Here is a 23005-nt window from a genome sequence, read left to right as displayed (position 1 = left end):
TTAACGAGTATACTGTATTCTCTTTGAAAAAATTAACACCAATTAACAATCAAAGAGGCCAGTTATTTCTTGATCTAATCCACTAATATACAAAATTCCAAAATAGGGATGTAATGGGGTGAGGAGACCCGTCTCCGCCACCTTCATCTTCATTCCCCACCTCAGAGAGTTTTTAACCCTTGTCCCTGTCTCCGCGGGGACCCATCAGCACTAAAAGTAAGAACAAATTTCTATTATTTTCAATGAACTACTCGGGGACAGGGCCCTGCGGGGCGGGGGTTATGATATCCATCCCCATTTCCAAATCACCATTGAGGGATTTTTCCCCCTTACTTGTGGGGAAAATCTTCCCACCCAAGGGGCCCAAATGGGACAATCTCCATGGGATCCCTCACTTGCGGATACAAATTGATGCTCTTACTCCAAAACCATGGTATTTCTAGTTGTTAACAATACTTTCTTCTCATGCCCCATCCATACAGACATTTTTTTTTACATTATAATAAATCAATCAAATTCATTCCCCTCAAAGCAAGGGATTGTATCTTGATTCTTGACTCCTAAAGAAAACCTACATGGATAACATATATACTTTGTAAGTTGGTGATGACACACTTGAGAAGCATTTCCTTAAGGATCATAGGAGTAAAGTACTCAATGTCTATTCTTATCTTGAGGAAATATGCTCTCGATTTTAGCGTAAGAGAATGGCAAGCACGTGCATAAGTCTATTAGTTTCCCATTAGCAGAATGATAGGATGGGAAATAATGAAGAGCCCATGATTGGTAATTCTAGTATATCAATATAAGGAAAATAATATACTTGGTGTATACCAAATTTAATCTAGTATATGTTGTATTATTGAAGGTTAGTTCATGCTTTACACATGTTACGAGATTTGTAGAATGAATCAGATTCATCATCATCTCAGAATCACACTTGGAAAAGAATGAAAGGGTGAAAATTTGAGCATGGAGGTGTAACCAAATGCTTACTGTGCTGGTTAAGTTATAAATCCACAATTTGATCATGGAGACGTAAACAAATGCTTATTATACAGGTTGAGTTGTAAGTACAAAGTGTAAAGACATGAGTTAAAATAATGCAGATGCCTGGTCAGGTGTAGAGGCAAAATTTTGAGCTATAGCATTAGACATGAGTTATTGTGGAATGAGATTATATTGGATGATTCAATGATTGAGTATGAAGACCCTATTAAGTGTTTTATGGAAATATACTAGCATGACCATTGCTCATAATAAATGAATTAATTAAATATGTTGAAATAGACCAATACTTCACTTAATGAGTAGCTGAATAGTGGAGTGTTAACCTTAGCATATGTTCCTACTAGCTGAAATATGTAATAATTAGGGGATTATCTACCAAGTGCTTTCAGCACCTTAGTAGGTAACACTTTTTGTGGCAGAACTTCTACATATTCTCAATGTATGTATGGATATGCTGTTTTTGCCTCTTCTAGTATCGTGTTTTCTGTTTTTGACCAAAGTAGGGTGTTTTCTCATTTATTTACTTCATAATAGAATTACATTAATGATTGTAAACCATCTATGTTCAGCTGACTATGTGGTAATATATATTCAGAAATCAGAATCTGTTTTTACTGTTATTCAGTATATTATTTATTCATACCTTCAAGTGCTAAAATATTTATAGTAGTGCCTGGTAAAGTATTAAATATAGTCAAGAAACTGGTTTTTTTTTTTTTTGAAGAAGCTAAATTAGCCCACCCAAATTGACACTAGAAAGAATCGAACCCGATACCTTGAGGAGGAGCAAACTCTTCGGTCCCATGCCAATATCACTGGGCCAACCCAACTGGTTGAAACTGGTTTAATTATGGCATCTGTAGTTTAATTATGACAAAATCTGCAACTGACCAATGTACCAACCGGAATATGCTCGAGTCTAAAAACTAGTCTAAATGTTTCTCTAATGTGGTTTTCTACTCATGTTTAAAACAAATATATGCGAAGTTTTGAGGTGCCAACACAGTTATAATTTTTTTTACTCTATAGTGATGCCTCTACACCTTTTTTTGTTGTTTTGATTAAAATAAAATATGTTGAAGGGTGTACCGGTGACTTTCTTGCAAATTATGCAATTGTTGCCTTAACATTGCTGCCTCCCTTTGCCAAAACTGGAAAATGAATGAAACAACATACATTCTGGTTAGATATCAGAGGTAGATACATTCTGATTAGATGTTAGAGGTAAATTAATCATCAAATATGAATACTTCTATCATAATAAACATTGAACATAACTCTTCAGGGTTGTTTGGTTGAATACTTCTATCATAATAAAAATTGAATGTGTTATTTGGATGTCTTCAAACATATTTCATTTAATTATGCTCTGAGTAACATTTATTTTTCCTGGGAGTGCTTAACTGACATCATGGTTTGTGTTTAGGCCTAACACACATCTTTTAAGTGTATATGACCGTATCAACCACAAGCTGTAAAGTCATATTAAGTGCATGTTTGAAATCATGGAGCTTCAACAAAATTACGATCTGACCGTGATTTTGTCAAATTTATTGTGATTCCAAACATGAATTAAGTTCCTGTGGCTTTTGTTTTATCATATGCTCTAGTTACTATAGACCACAATTTCATATAACGTGTTCATAGATTAGATAATCTTTCCTAGAAGAAGATAATCTTACACATTATATAGCCTTTTAAGAGAAGATGCCTCCAAATTTACTATCATCTCTAAAGAGAAGAAAGTGATAACGTTTTTTCTTTAACTTGAAAAGAGTATCTGAATACTCATTACTTGGGAAAAGAACATAAATTTCTTAAGAATGCAAGTGTTATAAATCCTATACTCCAGCCACTCCCTGGTTCTCACTTCAGTAAGACGTTACATATAATTAATAGGGTGAGTGTAACATCAACGTCTAAAAAATGGTCTAAAGACAGTTAAAGTAAAAAATAAATTTTATAATAATAAAAAATTAAGATATTTTATTAAAATTTTATTAAAAATAGAAGGATTCACCTTTAGACCGGGTCTATATTAGACAATCGCTGCAATTATATGATCTATTCACTTGCAAACATTGGTAGTATAAGATACTTAAAAATACCTTAATTTCAGAGGTTGAACTCCCAAGTTGATTGTGTTCTTCTTTAGTTTTGTTGTACCGATCAATTACTGATCTCATGCTGGAAAAAGTCATTGAAAATTGTATTGTGTTAGATATTTGAGTTGTTGACTTATATATAAATTTAATTCAATTAAAGAATTATTATCCAAAAAAAGTTCAATCAAAGAATTTAGGATCAGACGAATAGGCCAGGCCGCGTCAGGGGTCTATGACCCAGCTTACTTAAAGCCCGGCTCGGCCTAGCTCGTTTATTAAATAGGTAAGGCTCAAGTTTTTTAAAAAGTTCATTTATTTAAATAGGCTAGGCTAAGGCTTATAGAAAAGCCTACTAGGCCTATCAGACCAACCTATATATATGTAATTATATATACTACATTATATAATGCACGCGTATTAGCCTCTATAAAATACATTTTATAATACACGTGTATTAGCCTCTATAAAATGGATGTGTTAGCTCTACAAAATTTTATTGGATATACATGCAAGCTAATAAAGTGGGGGAAAAATGGATATACATGCTTTACAAAATTTTATTGACATATTAGCTTTTTAAAAATATATATGTTTATTAGCCTTTTTAAAATTGTTAGTACAAATTAGGCTTTTAGACAGGCTAATAGGCCAAGTTGGACTTTTAAAAAAGTCAGGTCAGACTTAAAATAAAACCTTTGACAGGTTAATAGACCAGACTTAAACTTTAGCTTTTTTAACTAGGCTCGGCCTATTTAAGCAAAATCCGGCTGGACCCAGCTCATTCCCACATACTACGGATAATAAAATATTTAAATCCAATTTCAATAATAATCTAAAACTTGATACAAATAGCAAGCTGGCAAGTAGCAGTATCTCTTATAGCAGTAACAGATTTGAAGATGCTTTAATTGACAAATATAGTTCGATATCATAATCTCTATAGGAGCAATTCGATATCATTATGATATAATTTCAAAATTTATTTGCACTATAATTTCGAAATTTATTTCTCCTCCTTTTCTCTTTTTTCTTTTGCTAATATCTCCTCTCAAAATTTATTTGCATTGTAATTTGGAGATTTATTTTTCCTCTTTTTTTTCTTGTTGCTAATATCTCCTCCTTTTCTCTGGTAAAGGAGAGTAAACGTGTAGTACATTTGAGCTATGTTTTTCCATTCAACTATTATGAAATGTCAATTATGTAGTTAACAACTTTCGTTTGAGTTTAGTGGTTTACACACAATCAATCAAAAGCTCAGAATAATATAAAATATTATTTTAACTTTTTTTTTATTGTATCTTAACTTTTTTTTTAAAGGGATAATGTGTCATAAGCTATTGAATAGTTGTGCATTTTATAAGCAAATTTATTTATAAAATGGATTAATTGTTAAAATCTTTATTTGATAATCAAATTTATCTCTTAACCATACAACCAAAAGGGTTTACAATTACGGGCAGTAACCAGAAAGTTTATACCCAATGTTTCTTCCCTCCCTATAGGAAATAATTCATAAGATATTATTTTGTCAAGTAGTCTAGTGGTTAGATTCACACATATTATGTGTGGAGAAGTGAGGAATACGAGGTTTGAATCTCGACCCCTCCACAAATTATCTCTAGTAGCTACCAACTGAACTATACTTACAGGACATTCCCAAGATATTTTATTTTAATCTAATAAGCTAACAAAGCGTTACAATAAGCTTTACCTCATGGAAAACAATACAATTTCTCATCGCTCATAAAGACCATGCTTTGTCAAACTAACAAGAAAGTTGTACAATTTCTCTAGATAAGTATTTGGGCTTCCCAATTCTGAAAGGGCGACCCAAGAAATGTTATTTCAGTTTCATCATTGAGAAAGTACAAACTAGACTTGCATCATGGAAGAACAAACTTATCAACAAGCCATGTAGAGTAGCCTTAGCTTCATCTGCTTTATCCTCTCTTCCTTCTTACTACATGCAGATTACTTGGCTTCCTTAAGGTATATTTGTAGTATTGATCAAACAACTTGCAATTTGATATGGAGAGGCCCAAATAATAAAGGCATTCATTTGGTAGGATGGAAAAAAATTGCTACTCCTAGACATCTTGGTGGCTTGGGTATTAGATCCGCTAGAGAGGCTAACATTTATCTTCTAGGAAAACTTGTTTGGGACATGGTCCAATCTCCTAACAAATTATAGGTTCATCTTCAATCTCATAAGTATACAGTCGACCCTCATTTTCTTCATGCTAGCTAGCGCCCAGAGCACTAGCTCCCTTATCTGGTTCTCAATCATTCGTGCTAAAAATGTCCTTCAAGAGGGGTATTCTTGGCTCGCTGGCAATGACTCTTCGTCATTTTGGTTCAACTAATGGAGCAAGTTAGGCTTTCTTGGGACCCAGTACCTTTCAACGATATTCATGATCTTCACCTCATTGCCAGGTATGTTCTCAACAACAGCAAGCCTCACACACAAATCCTCTATACTCATATTTCCCGGACACTTATGATATCATCAACAACACTCATATCAGTTTCAATAACTCTATAGATGATGTGTTTACCTGGTCCCATAGTAAGAATGGTGTTTACACAACCAAGAGTGGTTATAATTGGCTTATCTTTATCAAAGATTTGATTTCCCACACCAACTCTCCACACTCTTGGTCTTGGATTTGGAAGCTGAACCTCTCGAAAAAATACAAGTTCCTCGTTTGACAAGCTTGTCATAATGTTGTTCCTACCTTAGCTCTACTTAATCACAGGAACATTGCTCCTTCTACTATTTGTACACGTTGTGGCCTCCATGAAGAAACTTTTCTCCATTGTGTTTGTGATTGCAGTTACTCTTTAGATATTTGGCATCACCTTGGGTTATCCAATCTGGATTTCTTCTAAGTCATGTATGCGCGTGACTTGTTAAGGCAACCATGGGCTCTCAGTCTAATATTTTTTCAACCGATATTTGGTTGACTTGGAGACACCGTAATTTGACGTGTCTAAACAATGAAACTTGGTCCCGAAATTTTCTTTCTTTCAACATTTAAAACTCGGTAGAAGTCGTCAAGGTTAGCTTCTCCTCTAACACTTTTGTTACTGCGCCAAATCGTTACATCATGTGGAATTGTTTGAACCAACATTGTTCTCAACGTTGATGGGAGCTATCCTGGGACACCTCAAAGAACTGAGTTTGGTGGTTTACTGCGAAATAGCGCAGGCTTCTACGTTTCCGGTTTCTTTGGTTTTATTGCTTCATTAGTACTTTTACTTAAATTGGGATATTACAATGTTTAAGTAAAAGATTTTGAACCTTAGAGCTTAGATGTCCAAGTTTGGAATTCCATGAAGAAAATGAAGTAGAACTAGTAGGATGTATTTACATGCGAAATTTTGGAATTACGTGAAGAAAAACTAGAATACGTGAGAGTGAAGAATGCTTCCACAATCTGGGAAACTTGTAAAAATCCATCTTTATCAAGGTGTCCTTTGAGAGGAATCTCATTGGAAACATGACTTTTAATAACACAAAAATTAGGGTGAAACTCAAAGTAACATGATTGTCTTTCGCAAATTGAGTGACACTAAGAATATTTTTCGTTATGTTAGGAACTTGATGACATGTCATCTTACGTTATTTTTAGCATATTTTTTTAGTCATTTTTATTTAGTTTTAATCCAAAATAGAGGAGTATTAGAACAATTGTCTATGGTTTTTGGGACATTTTGTAATGTTTTATATTTGAGTTATGTAATTATAGTTTTTCTAGAAACATAACAATTCTAGAGTGTTTTGATGTAATTCAAGAAGAAATCATGCAAATCGGCAAAGCGAAACATCTTGAAGACTTGTGAAGATCTTGGGAAGACCATGAATGAAGATTCAATGGGCCTCGACAGACATTACAAAGGGAGGAACACTATTCCGAAATCCAAGATATTTTATACGGAAGGAAACACCCAAAAGAAACAAACAATTACGCACGGGAAAATAGAACCTATGCGCCCCGGGCATGAACCATGCACCCTAGGCATTATTCATGCGCCATGGGCATGAGTTTTTACACTCATGCACCCATGGCAGGCTAGGAGCGAGTCAGAACTGCTTTTTCCACTTTTTAAGTGGAAAAAACCCAGTTTTTCAGCTCGAACCCAGGTGAAAACTTGCCTATAAATACAACCCTTCTCATTCATTCTTATGCATTCAGAACGAAGCGGTTTAAGAGGAAGGCAAACACTAGGAGCTTTAAGGGAGGACTCTCTCCTCACTCTAAGGGTGTGTTTGGATTGAGAGTCTATAAGGGGAAGGGAGGAGAGGGTTTACTTTTCCTTTTTAAATTATGGAATATATAACATGTTTTTTCTAAAATAAACTAAGTGTGATTGAAGTATTATATGATCATTTATCATGTTAATATGTTAACTTTTTAAAAAACATTTCATAATGTCCATAATTTAAAAATGAAAAGTAAATTTTCACCCCCTTTCCCATCCCAAACCCTCCATCCAAACACACCCTAAGTCTCTAGGGTATGTTTTATATATTTTTTGAATTTGTCTTTAGTTACCATTAGTATCTAAACCCTTTTAGGGCAAGGTTCTAAGATACACATCTATTTTATTTGTTGGATTATTTAATTTAAATTATTTATTCAGTTATTTTATGTTTACTATTTAATTTTATTACTGCGTAAGATTTGTTTCTTCTGAAGCGAATTAATATGGAGATAACAATACTTAGGAACGTGACATATCTAATATTGGTGCAAACCTACCTGAATCAAGAAGTAACTAATAAATATAATGGGCTAACACAACCAGGGAAACATATTAACTTCAGGGAATTAAATTTATTCTTCTTTCATCCTTGATAAGGTAGACGAGACATGGCCGCTCGTTTGTAGAACTACCGATAAAGAGAATATGTTGATTTACTTGTAATATTCAATAGACGAGTGAGCCTAAATGACCATTGAGAATTTAGGAACCCTAATTTAAGTCATTGTTTCAAATACCACTGAGAGAGTAAGAACCTCATGTACCTCTATCGCGAAGGTGCATCTCCCTACATGATTGATGACCCTAAGCATTAACACATGTAGAAACTCTGGTGCAAGGTTGCAACTCGACAATTAGTGGGGAATAAACCAAACCTATGAGAGAGTAAGGTCCCACACGTACAAACTCGTGTTATCAGTAGGTGCAACTCGACAACTGATAGAAAATAAAAGCCCACAAACTCATCACTTAAATAGAAGATGTAAAATCAATATCTGAATAATGTTTGACCATTAATCAATCCCAAACTTTTCCCCGTTTTGACTGAGTTTGGGTATGAGTTTGGACTCAAATTTCACACCAATACAAAATATGATGTGTGGAGCAAGTATCAATGGCAACCAACAAACAAAATTAACCACAAGCAACAACAACAAGTGCATAGCAAAACCACAATCATAATCAAAGCAATAAAGATAAGCAATGAAAGAAAGAAAGAAACACACCAAGAATTGTTCACCCAGTTCGGTCCAACTTGACCTACTCTGGAGGAGAGATTGATCTCTCCAATCCACTATCAATGAGTTTTTACAAAGAGATACAAATGGGTTACAAGAAATTAGCTTCAACAAGCTCACAAAGAACAACCATAATTTCTACCCATTTTCCCAATCTCACCAATGAACAAGACACTCATGATTTTCACTCTCCCAATGTGTTTACAATTGTTTCCCAACTCTAGAATCTAACCCCTAAAAGAGAGCCAACCCTTAGCATTTGATTTCACTAACAATCTTCTCTTTTGATTTCACAAGACTCACCCAAGTTGCTCACAATAGTCTCTCCACTCATGTGTTTCCCAACCCCATGAATCTTCCCCAAAAGGCACCAACCCTTTTCCCAAGAGCCCCCCTCTTTTGGTTCTCCAAGATTCACATCTTGAAGCTTTGAACCTCATCCAAAGACCCTCAACCTTTAGTATCTAAAACCCTAAAAGTTTCCTCCTTTAGTTTCCTTGAGATTCACCAAGCTTATTTTCAACAAATGGGTCATGAAGTGCTTAAATAGTGTTCAGGAAAACGCAGCATCGTTCCACGTTTCGAGCCCATCGTGCAACGTTGGAGCAGGTGATATTACAGTACTACACCTTATCCGTCTGAATCGTGCCACACTCCTCCTGGATCGTGCCACAATTTTTCCAATGACAACCCAAACCTAAACCATCCAATCGTGCCACGTTGCCCTGCAAACGTGCCACGATTTTTCTAGACTTCACCATCAATTTTGAGTCAATTTTCAACAAAGATAAAGGAGAATAATATAAAAAAAAAAAGACATATTTGTTCACCCACTTCGGACTAAATTTGACCTACGTTTGGAGAAGAGAAATCTCTCCAATCTCCTATCAAATAGTTCTTTAGAAAGAGAAACCAAAATGTTATAAGAAATTAACCTTAACAATAACAACCTTAATTTGGGTTAATGGTGTTTTACCCCCCTGTAATATAGGTCATTTTTTGTTTTCCCCCTGTAAAATTTTTTTTTTGATTTACCCCCTGTAAATTTTTTTTTTTTTTGGAATACCCCCCTAATAGGTCATAAAAAAACGAAAAAATTTTGCAAAAAAAAAAATAAAGTCGTTTTTTTATGACCTATATATTTTACAGGGGGGAAAATAAAAAATGACCTATATTATAGGGGGGTAAAGCACCATTAACCCCCTTAATTTATACCTTTTTCCCAGATCTCTCCCATTGAACAAGAGACTCAATGATTTATCTCCAAGGTAGTCAAAAGTGTTTCTCAATCCTAGAATTTCCCCAAAAACTCTTAACTATTAATCCTAAAAGTTTCCTTTGTTTTTTTTAACAAAAGAGTTTCCTTTGTTGTAACCCTACTTTTTTCAGTTTTTCAACACCGAGAACCGATGTAGTCAGGATTGAGATCCTACGTAGGATCGATTGGCCGGTGAAAGAACGTAAATACGAGGAACGTAACACAGTTCGTAAGTAGGATCAATAGGTTGTTGATAGAATAGAGAGAAATAGAGGAAAAACATAGGAACCAAACATGAAAACAGAGATAATAGAGGAAAAACAGAGGAACCAAGCAACAAAATAGAGAGGAAATATAGCATAACCGAACCAGAGTAAAGTCAAAGCACGGTCGAGATGTTATGGCACTTAAGATCACGTGGTCCTACGAGTTGGACTCAATCTTGGCTACATTGTTGAGAACTATGTTGAAAATGCCTTTTATAAGATAGGTTGTGTGCCCTGCACACATGGACGTAGCTAAGACACTATAGATTGGTGTCATATGCCTCACACATGAAACAAAACAACAACTGAATTCATAAATTCCCCCAAAATAGGATGATTCACAATCTACCTAAAGGCGTTATAACTATTCGGAGTGAAGAGTAATCTCATTACCCCTTTCTTAAATGTCATGCATCTCTTTTATACCACAACAACAACAACAACCAAGCCTTATCCCGCTAAGTGGAGTTGGCTACATGGATCAAATTACACCATAGTTTTCTATCATAAACAATATTTGAATCCAACTTATTGACCTCTAAATTCTTTCTAATGGTTTCTCTTCATGCATCTCTTTTATATTCCTTGACATTTCCCTTGAACTTTTTTCTTGAGACGTCAGTAGGGGAAAAGGTGGAAAAGTTGCATCTTGAATTGGGTGGTGTGACCTCTAGGGCTAAAGGTCATCTAAAGAGAATAATTAAGATATCCATTTTTTTTAACCGCAAATCAAAAATTTATTCAAAAATCAAGAAACAAAGTACTAGAGGTACTAAATCCACTAAAACAAGATTAAATACGACACATACTTTATATACCCATACAATGAACGTGATTACATACGAAGAGGCTTTCTTTTGAATCTTATCAACTAAATCTAGGGGGAGAAAATGGTCAATGTTTTTTTTTTTTTGAAAACTCAATATCCGGTTGAAGGATCAACTTGTCCGAGATGTTTAGTCTCACCATCCACTTGCAGAGGTCCCATTTAAAACAGGAGCTTAGCAAAGCTCTATACAAACTTAGCCAATCGAAATTGGCACTAGTGGAAAGCAAACCTTTGATCTTGGAAGGAGCACACTTCAAGGTCTCAAACCAACAGATCAATTCAAATGGGTTAAAAGTTCAAGGTTAGAAGGTGGTTAAGGAGTAAAGGCTAGAATCAAAAATATCTCGAAACTTTTATCAGTGGTGCCCAAATTCACATTCTTGTTTATACTCTTACCGAAACTTTTAAATTTAAGTTTGCAAGCAATTTGTACTCTAAATATTAATATATTTTTTATTTATGAAAATAACAAGGTTGATAAGCCAATGATGTGGTAATTTTCTTTTAACCTCAAAGAAGAATATATTGATTAATGAATATAAGTGCAAGTAGATGCCAAAAACTTGAAATTACACATACAATCAAAAGCGTTTATAAACCACTCATAATAGAGACAAGGAGCTCTTTTCTTTGGAGCCAAGAAACATTTTTAATAGTATCAACGACCTCATCCACTTTTGGTACCACCCCAGAAAAAATGAAGTCAAAACACGCCCTCCAAATGGACCACAAAGTTGTATGCCATACCAACATTAGTCCCTTGATCTTTACATGCGTTCAAATATTGACGTAATTCCTCGTTATAAGAGTATATCTATCTCCTGCTTAGTAGAATGATGCGAGCAAGATACTAATCAAGACATTGTTGTTGTTTTTTTACGGGTGTTGGGTTTGTTGTTTCTTATTATTATTATTATTATTATTATTATTTGACAAAATATCTTATTACTTTTTTTTTGAGAGAGATATCTTATTACTTTCTTAATGTCTTAAATATTTTAGATAAATTTTCTAATAAATATTATGAAGCGCCAAAAGGAAAAACAATTTAGTGTGTTTTCTCGATTACATTTTGAGATTCTAAAATGGCGATATAACACAGAGACCGACAAAAGAAATAGGCACTTTCATTATCATAATTTTGGTGTATAATCAATATTTAATTAATGTCGCAATTTTTAGAAATATGTATTTTTATATTGTTTATACATTTTAAATTTATAATAATAAACATCTTTTTTTTTTAACATCAAAAAAGTTTTATTAGAAAAGGAATAGAAACGCACAAGTGGTATTAAATCCATTCAACGTGATAAAGTACAAGTAATATTCATCCGACCCCAAAAATTAGTCTGACGGATGGAAACAAAACAAACAAATCTATCTTGAAATATCTAAAGGGTGATCAAACCATTCATAAAAGAGACAAGGCAAATCCCCTATTTTCCTAAAAATCAATTCCAATACAGATTCTTGATAGTAGTATCGAACACCTCCACCACTTTGAGGGACTTTGCACAAAATATGTGAAAATTCCTAAACTTCCATATCGACAATGTCATACTAACATCAACCCTTTCATTCCCTTCCCTATTCGAGTATGAGACATATAGCTAAGAAGCATGGGATAAATGTTACCTGGAAGCACAATCACTAACTACCCCAAACAAATTAAAAATTCATACCAAATATCACTTGCGAAACCACATTTAACAAACAAGTGATCTTGCATTTCCGAAACCTCCGCACGCCACACATAACTCGTATCCTCAACACCACCACCGACTCCTCTTTTGAATAGGGTGGCTCTGGTGGAAAAATCTATCGTCGTCTAAGTACTTGTATCTTTCCTTCTACTTTTCTCGAGCCAGATAAGGGAGAAATTTTGGCTTTTGATACGATTGTTATGCCTTATCAAAGGTGATAGTGTGAGAGAAACTTCCAAAATATAAATTTGGAAAGTTGCAATGGTTGAATATGAACCTTTTAGTGAAACGATGTATTGCTTGACTATTGAAACAATGTAACCATTGTCATCACAAAATCTCTTCCAAAGAGTTGTATCTCTTCAATATAGAACATAAGTTTTCTCTATAAATAGAGATACTTTGGACGCAAAAAAACATTCGAAAAGAGACATAGAACATCACATTCTAACATATAGTTTTCTCTTTGCAATTGCTCTTATAATTTCATTTATTTTGAGAGATATAGAGGATCCTTATAAAAATGAAAATGTAAACATAAAAAATACATTCTTTTTTTGTCAAGAAACATAAAAAATACTCTGGAATATATAAAGTAGTTTTCTTTTGTTAGATAACAAAGGAATTATATGATGTTAATATATATTTTGTTAGTCTTTCCAACGACAATTGAAGTCAATATATCAAATGACTTTATTTCGTTACCTTTTGTCTAGTCTACTTTTTCTTCGGTACGATCTCTAGTCTCCTTGCACTCCCTTTTCATATAAATGACTCTTTTGTTGGTTAAAAAATTGACTTTAAGAAGTTAGTTTATGTGCGGAAAATATTTTTTGCTTTAAAAGTTAAGATGAAAGGGTAAATACAATGACAAAAAACAATTATAGATGTTAATTAATTGGGTCTTGCTAACCATTGCCCGTTAAGGTAACCAAAATTAGTAGTTTTATATTGGAAACAACAATTTATAAACTTGTTATAAGTTGATTTAACCACTTTTTATCATTTTCTAACACAAAGTTTCTATTTTTGTTCCTTTATTCAATACTCTTCCCTAATTATAAGGATACCACCTTCTGTCTTTTAAACAACCATTATATTTCAAATATAGAAAAAAGAGTACAAGATATAGCTTAGTCTAATCCGTAGACAAAACATTTTCCTATTTCAACCTAGGATGGTTTCAAGTAGCTCCAAATCCCTACCGGAAAAAGACTGTTTCATAAAATAATCAAAGGGCAACATTCCATTCAAAATGTGATGACATTATTGCATATTATTGGATTGCCCTAACATCTAATATCTAACATAATCATAACATTGCAGGAGTGTTTGTATTATTGATTAATTTTTTTTGGACATCTTATTGATCAATTTTAAAGATTGTAATCAACAGTTTTATAACAAACTTTGTAAAAAAAAAAAAAAGAAGAGTTTTATAACTTTAGTTTTCTTTAAAAAAGAACAATTTTATAACTTTAGTTTGAAATATTCAAATATTTTCTTAACCTACATGTGGGGGCATTTCAGGTTTAATCCCTATAAAGATATAAATTGTGGATTTGAATGGATTTGGGTTGATTGAATCTATCCCTACATGTCCTATTGTTGAACTTAAAAAATTTGAATAACCTGATCCCTCACATAAATTATTTTAATGAACATTAACGCTTATAATTTAATCTTATCTTTCAGTTCAAAATTCTAACATAAGACCAAATGTGTAAGGATTTTCCTAAGATTTAGCAATTAGGATATTTTTTCGAGCTTCATATATATTTCAAACACGAACACAAATCTAAATCAAACACATTGAATGAATTTTTTTCTTTTTAGGGAAACACGTAGAATGAATAAAATTTTATATATTTGTTTGATACTCTTATCACTTCTCTCACATTAATATGTTGATATGTTTGTTCCATTTACTATTAAAAAAATAAACCAGGTTTTTAATACTGACATTCCGTACACATATTTGCTTGGGACTGTGCAATATCTCGGTACTAAATAACATGCATGCCTCTGATTTGACAGAAGCATCATTAATATTATTTTCTTCATTAAAGTTTCAGATATGTATAAAGTTTATTATGTCACAACTTGTAGAAATGTGAGATTTATATACTCAAGTTCAGATGATCCATACTCAAGTTATCATATCAAACCAACAAGGCCTGAGCAGTGCATACCTATTACATTTCAACTTAGTGTATGTTTAGTACGACGAACTTCGAAGCAATGTTGTGCCATTGTGATACCAAACATATATTTATATAGAGATTTTAAACAGACTCAAATCTTAACACCATTGTATGTTTATTTAGTATCGCGATGAATCTGTTAAATATGACCACCTTAATACCAAACATAGGTTCATTACTTCATTCTATTTAATTTCTCTAAAATGAATGCAGTTTATCTACATCAAAATTATTATTATTATTATTATTATTATTATTTGACAAAATATCTTATTACTTTTTTTTTTGAGAGATCTTATTACTTTTTTAATGTCTTAAATATTTTAGATAAATTTTCTAATAAATATTATGAAGCGTCAAAAGGGAAAACAATTTAGTGTGTTTTCTCGATTACATTTTGAGATTCTGAAATGGCGATATAAGACAAAGACAGACAAAAGAAATAGGCACTTTCATTATCATAATTTTGGTGTATAATAAATATTTAATTAAGGTCGCAATTTTTAGAAATATGTATTTTTATATTGTTTATACACTTTAAATTTATAATAATAAACATCTTATTTTTTTTAACATCAAAAAAGTTTTATTAGAAAAGGAATAGAAACGCACAAGTGGTATTAAATCCATTCAACGCGATAAAGTACAAGTAATATTCACCCGACCCCAAAAATTAGTGTGACAGATGGAAACAAAACAAACAAATCTATCTTGAAATATCTAAAGGGTAATCAAACCATTCATAAAAGAGACAAAGAAAATCCTCTATTTTCCTAAAAATCAATTCCAATACAGATTCTTGATAGTAGTATCGAACACCTCCACCTCTTTGAGGGACTTTGCACAAAATATGTGAAAATTCCTAAACTTCCATATCGACAATGTCATACTAACATCAACCCTTTCATTCCCTTCCCTATTCGAGTATGAGACATATATAGCTAAGAGGCATGGGATAAATGTTACCTGGAAGCACAATCACTAACTACCCCAAACAAATTAAAAATTTCATACCAAATAGCACTTGCGAAACCACATTTAACAAACAAGCGATCTTGCGTTTCAGAAACCTCCGCACGCCACACACAACTCATATCCTCAACACCACCACCGACTCCTCTTTTGAATAGGGTGGCTTTGGTGGGAAAATCTATCGTCGTCTAAGTACTTGTATCTTTCCTTCTACTTTTCTCGAGCCAAATAAGAGAGAAATTTTGGCTTTTCATACGATTGTTACGCCTTGTCAAAGGTGATAGTGTGAGAGAAACTTCCAAAATATAAATTTGAAAAGTTGCAATGATTGAATATGAACCTTTCAGTGAAATGATGTATTGCTTGACTATTGAAACAATGTAACCATTGTCGTCACAGAATCTCTTCCAAAGAGTTGTATCTCTTCAATGTAGAACATAAGTTTCTCTATAAATAGAGATACTTTGGACGCATAAAAAAATTCCAAAAGAGACATAGAACATCACATTCTAACATATAGTTTTCTCTTTGCAATTGCTCTTATAAATTTTTTTCATTTCTTTTGAGAAATATAGAATCCTTATAAAAATGAAAATGTAAACATAAAAAATACATTTTTTTTGTCAAGAAACATTAAAAATTATGGAATATATAAAGTAGTTTTCTTTTGTTAGATAACAAAGGATTTATGATGTTAATAGCGTATTAGAGTTAGTCTTGCCAACGATAATTGAAGTCAATATATCAAATGACTTTATTTCGTTACCTTCTGTCTAGTCTATTTTTTCTTCGGTACGATCTCTAGTCTCCTTGTACTCCCTTTTCATATAAATGACTCTTTTGTTGGTTAAAAAAAATGACTTTAAGAAGTTAGTTTATGTGCTGAAAATATTTTTTGCTTTAAAAGTTTAGATGAAAGGCTCAATACAATGACAAAAAAAAGAAGATAGGTGTTAATTATATAGGGATACCACCTTCTGTCTTTTAAACAACTATTATATTTCGAATATAGAAAAAAGAGTACAAGATATAGCTTAGTCTAATCCGTAGACAAAACATTTTCCTATTTCAACCTAGGATGGTTTCAAGTACCTCCAAATCCCTACCGGGAAAAGACTGTTTCATAAAATAATCAAAGGGCAACATTCCATTCAAAGTGTGATGACATTATTGCATATTATTGGATTGCCCTAACATCTAATATAATCATAACATTGCAGGAGTGTTTGTATTATTGATTAATTTTTTTTGGACATGTTATTGATCAATTTTAAAGATTGTAAACAGTTTTATACTTTGTCAAAAAAAAAAAAAAAGTTTTATAACTTTTGTTTTCTTTAAAAAAGAATTTTATTACTTTAGTTTTGAAATATTCAAACATTTTCTTAACCTACATGTGGGGGCATTTCAGGTTTAATAATCCCTATAAAGATAGGCTTAAATATGTATTTCATCTTGCAATTAGGGGTCGTTTAAAAATGTAATTGCTAATCATAACAATTTACCCTTGCATTGTTTAATCATTTAAAATTTCGTCCCTCTCCCCACTTAATCACTGCCATACATAAAATTCCAATTTTACTCCTGGGTTTCCAATTCTTTCTTCAATATTTTGTCCTCTTCTTAAGGGCAAAATTAAAATTTCATGTGTGGTAGTGATTGTCACGTCATCGAATTAGTGACGTGGCAGTGATTAAGTTGGTCAAAGGACGAAATTTTAAATGATTAATGATTGCAAGGCTAGTTTGCAAGGATTAGCGAATACTGGGACCAATTTTTAAACGACCCCTAATTGCAATGATGAAATACATATTTAAGCCTACAAAGATATAAATTGTGGATTTGAATGGATTTGGGTTGATTGAAAATCTATCCCTACATGTCCTATTGTTGAACTTAAAAAATTTGAATAACCTGATCCCTCACATAAATTATTTTAATGAACATTAACGCTTATAAGTTAATCATATCTTTCAGTTAAAAAATTCTTACATAAGACCAAATGTGCAAAGGATTTTCTTAACATTTAGCAATTAGGATACTTTTTTTAGTAAGCTTTTAGTTACATATATATTTCAAATACGAACACAAAATCTAAATTAAACACATTGAATGAATAAAATTTATATAATTGTTTGATAATCTTATCACTTTTCTCACATTATTATGTTGATATGTTTGTTCCATTTACTATTAAAAAATAAACCAGGTTTTTAATACTGACATTCCGTACACATATTTGCTTGGGACTGTGCAACATCTCAGTCCTAAATAACATGCATGCCTCTGATTTGACAGAAGCATCATTAATATTATTTTCTTTATTAAGTTTCAGATATGTATAAAGTTTATTATGTCACAACTTGTTGAAATGTGAGATTTTTATACTCAACGTTCAGATGATCCATACTCAAGTTATCATATCAAACCAACAAGGCCTGAGCAGTACATACCTATTACATTTCAACTTAGTGTATGTTTAGTACGACGATGGTCGAACTTCAAAGCAACGTTGTGTCATTGTGATACCAAACATATACTTATATAGAGATTCCAAACGGACTCAAATCTTATCACCATTGTATGCTTATTTAATATCGCGATGAATCTGTTAAATGTGACCACGTTAATACCAAACATAGGTTCATTACTTCATTCTACTTAATTTCTCTAAAATGAATGCAGTTTATCGTACTGCCATAATTCCAAGCCCAAATATTTCAATATTAACGGTAACTAACTAACTAACCAATCTATTGCAAAAACAGAAATAAAAACGAAACCACTTTCATATCCTTAAAGTCACACACATATATACTCAAATCAACATAGAGATTGAAAGTGCAAATCAATATATAGAAAATAAATAGAAAATAATAAGTAAATAAGATCTAAGAGTTTAATTAACGATATAAACTGTAAACTAGTTACCTGGTGCTGGCGAAATCATAGAGTTTTGCAGTGCTGGAGAAGATCATAACCCCAACCTCAGCATCGCACAAAATCGCAAGTTCCTTCGCCTTCTTCAACAATCCATTCCTTCGCTTCGAAAAAGTTACTTGCCTGCTCGTCGAATTATCAATCCTCCTTATCTGGATCTTTCCTCTCCCCATTTCTATCTTCAAAACAAACCCTAACTAACCAGAAAAACACTATCTGCAAATAGATCAAAAAAATCAACACTTCAATTAATTCGTCAACCACAACAAAATAGTGTAAATCATAAGCAAAGACATCAACAATTTTTTTAAAAAATCACAAAAAAAAATTAATTCAAAGAGTTCGTCAACTAAATATATTCAGAATGGAAAGAGTAGATGAGTAGATCCTTCGAGACTTGAAATATTGCAGTTTTTTTTTTTTGTTGCAGGTTAATGCAAAAAGAGTGCAATAGAAAATGGAGGAAAATCGGATCAATTTTCCGAGAAAATCAGTGAAGAACAATCAAACTTCCTTAGAAGAAGAAAAAAATCAAAAGAGCGAAGTTTGAAAGAGTAGATCCAGCGATACTATGAATATTGTTGTTCAATACACAAAACAAAATGAAGGAAAATCGGATCAACTTTCCGAGAAAGACTGAGAAAATCTAGAAAAGGAAAGAGAGAGAAGAAAAAAGTAGAGAGAGAGAGAGCTTACGACGGGTGAGGAACGCGTTGGTTGTTATAACAGACAAAGCGACTGAAAACGCATCAGTGTGTAGCTATATAAGGAAAGTGATGAAACTGCTTTTGGTTGGTGGAGTGAAACCCAGAGAAGAAAACCACTAGTGGTTTTTAGAGGGATACCACGTGGACCAATAAGAGATTGACATTTCGGAAAGGATATTCGTATGTTGAAGTTCGTGTTGATCACCGTTGCATTGCTGACGCGTGGTAATGCGTTTACGCAAGCCGTAGATCGTACATTTTCCTTTTTTTGGAAAATAAAAAATGGCGCTTCTTTTAAATTATCGCGAGGACTGCGCCGCGAATATGCGCACTCGCGCCTTGTTTATTGTCTTATATGCCCCCCTTTTATATTTTTGCCTTTTTTTCTTACGGGTATGTTTTTTCTTTTTGTGTGCTTGTAATAATATTATTAATTACATTTAATTTACTAAAAGAATTTTCTTCTCCTTCTTGTAAGCAGCCACTCTTTTGATAACTCTATTTCTTCTCGTTGTCTATTTAAAATGAGTGACGATGTTTTTTTTATCGTCTTTGTGTTGTGTTGTTTTGGTTTATCATCTTATTATGATGTTTGTTCATTTTAAATTGTCAGATCAAATTTGATTCAAATATGATTTGTAAGTACGTTTATTAGTGTTCATTGAGTATTGAGATCAAGTTTGATTCAAATATTAATTGGTGGTTATTATCAAGCCATAACACATTAATCATGATATAAAACACTAGTGGCCATTGTCCTTGGACCAAGCCAATATCAATCGTATACTATGGTTAAAACTGATCCACAGATAAATCGATGCTAAAGAAAGAGCTCCACTTCTTATCACAAATTCTTCACCACATCACAATCTCTAAGCAGATGCATGAATGGTTTCCGGGACTTGAGAGAATCTCAGGCAAACATTTGTATTGGGTATAAAATGATACTTCCTTTTGGCATTGGTTGAAAACTTTTTATGAGAGAAGTTCCAAAGGTAAGTATGGATTCAAAAAGGACCAATCCACTTCCATACTATGTTGAAAGGGTCCATCTAACATGATCAAGTAACTATTTTTGACCATCATGGTGATGGAAAGAAAGTAAGAAAAAATGGGAAATAAACTTAATTGAAAAAGACACTTTTCATTGTTTGAATCTCTTATAGAGATGGAAGGAAAAAATTTGTGGAGCCCAACTCTATTCTTTTACCTTGTAAAGAGATAATTATTCACTTTTAAATATTACTCCCTCAAAAACAAAAACAAAAACAAAAACAAAAAGATCTTAATCAGTATACGACATACTGAAAAATAATATAGCTTATGTTATTAGTTTTTTTTGAACGAAACAAATTTAACTGATGTCATTAATAAAAAATTGTTCAATACAAGTAGGAGGAATTTTAAAAACATTGTGACTAACCCAAAAACATACCGCCATATTCATTCCTAACATCACCATGATGGTCCAAAAGAGTTTGTCCACCATCCTAAATGATCCATGTTAAAACTAATTAGGAGACTCACGAAGGTTGAATTTCTCTGCCAAATTAAAGCTTTGCACACTTCATACATAGATATTTTTTTCACGGAATATTCATTGACATTTTTTAGGGAATAACTTAACACTTATCGACATATAATATATAATCTCTATATATGGATGTAGTTATAGGCTGCCATTTCCCCTTGGGACGACAAACGAGAAGGGAGCAAGGGAAGCATACTAAATTAGTACTTACATGAGTATATATATTAAAAGAAAGCAAGTGGATAATAATTTAGTTACAATCACGTGAAGAAAGCGAACTTTTTTGTGATATATTTCTTTACTCATGATCAGCTATAATTGATTAGTTGTTATAGTGGAGTAATATTTAATTTCATTAATACTTAAAGAGTTTAGATTCGATCAAATGTAAATTCGATCAACGATTTTGACGTTGTTAATATTGTTTGACATTATTAAAAAAATAAAAATTAATGAGGGAAATTTTGTGAGGGAAGACGTAAAATCCCTCTCTAATTCCGTCACTAAATTTTGCGACCATGGAATTTGTGAGGAATTTCATTTTTTCCGTCACTAATTTTCCTCGCTAATTTTACTTTTTCTAGTAGTGTGATGACATGAGTATTTTAGAGATTTGAATATAATTATATTTGCAGGTGTGTATATATCTAACTGTTTTATGTTTTTTTTTTAAGAAAAATTAAACTAACCCACTCAAATTGACACCGAGTATACTCGAACCTGAGACTTGGGAGCATACTCCAAGATTGCAACTCAAAATCATATTTTATATTATTAACATGGTGTTGTGAATTTGTTCACAGATTCATCATTTTTTATTTTTAGTGACTTTGAATTGGTATTGCATCAATGTACTTAATTTAAATAAATGAATACGTTTATTTTTGTCAATAAATATAATAGGAAGATAAATTAATCCTCTTTTTGTAAAGAATAACTCTAAAAATATAGTAAATATTAATAAATTTAATACATGAGTATTCACATCAAAATTGAATCATGAAAACCTATAAATCACACAAAACCTAGTATTGTCGAATTATTTTAAATTCTTTTATGAAAATCACTCAGATCAGATACATAATTGATGTTAGTTTTTCTTTTTTTTAATTAGAATAGAATCACACATATATCTTTTTTTTTATTGTTGAATCACACGTATATCTAAATTTGAGTACATATCTAATTTTTATCTGTGTGATATATTGAATTAAAACAGTAACTGTTGGTTTTTAGGCTTTTAAAAGTACTTATTTGAGAATATGCTTTTAAAAAAAAATTAGCGTATACTTTTCACTATTCCAAAGTTTATATATGTTAATTGACATTTTTTTGATGAAATGTATGTTAATTGACATAATATAAATATAATTTTTTTTGACACAATAATATAAATATAAATATATAATTATCAGTGGATAAAAGTTGAATAAATCGATCAAAATCAAATCTCACATAGTTGGATCACATCAAGTTTTTGTTAAAAAACAATCAAATTTAGATGTGGAAGTATTATTGCAATTAGTATTCATAATCAAATGCCCCACAATGTTATCCTTATCTTATCTGGATTTGTTTCTATCTGCACTATAAAGGGCATTTTCGTCATTACAAAAGCTTGCTCGAAATCCTAAGTACGATGAAGGAAAGAGAGGGCACGTGTCGTTGTTTTATATGATTGATTAGGTTCACAAAGATGGGAACTTCTCTTTTTTCTGATTTTTTAAGGTTTCTAATTATGGAATTGGTGGTACACCTGATTCTACCTCTCTTTGGATAAACAAATGAACCATTTCTGGCACTTCATATTTCGATGCCGATGCCAGCTCCATGAACGTGACTTTTTGCACTTTTGCCAAAGATATGTTATTTTTTAGAATTGTATATTGCATATTATATTTAAATTGACATGTAGGAGTACTATTATTGTTAGGTTCATGTTAACTCGGTTAACATTTTCCTTGTTATTCTC

At 32.3% G+C, this 23005-nt stretch overlaps 1 protein-coding gene across 5 annotated transcripts in view; it reads right to left on the bottom strand.

The window, feature by feature from the left end:
* The window catches only part of LOC11423803 (MADS-box transcription factor 23), a 28219-nt gene extending 8645 nt beyond the window's left edge, over positions 1 to 19574 (bottom strand). For all 5 annotated transcript variants that reach the window (XM_039834481.1, XM_039834479.1, XM_024784415.2 and 2 more), the window contains exons 1-4: positions 19492 to 19574; positions 18787 to 19011; positions 3120 to 3198; positions 2101 to 2162 (exon numbers count right to left, since the gene is read on the bottom strand). In XM_039834481.1, coding sequence (XP_039690415.1) covers positions 2101 to 2162; positions 3120 to 3198; positions 18787 to 18968 — 323 coding nt within the window. In that variant the 5' untranslated portion in view covers positions 18969 to 19011; positions 19492 to 19574. The remainder of the gene's footprint in view (positions 1 to 2100; positions 2163 to 3119; positions 3199 to 18786; positions 19012 to 19491) is intronic.
* Positions 19575 to 23005: the final 3431 nt, after the last annotated feature.

This window comes from Medicago truncatula, chromosome 5 (assembly GCF_003473485.1).
Source record: "Medicago truncatula cultivar Jemalong A17 chromosome 5, MtrunA17r5.0-ANR, whole genome shotgun sequence".
Classification (NCBI taxonomy): domain Eukaryota; kingdom Viridiplantae; phylum Streptophyta; class Magnoliopsida; order Fabales; family Fabaceae; genus Medicago; species Medicago truncatula.
Note: the sequence above shows the minus strand (reverse complement) of the source record. Positions and strands in the feature narration are given on the sequence as shown.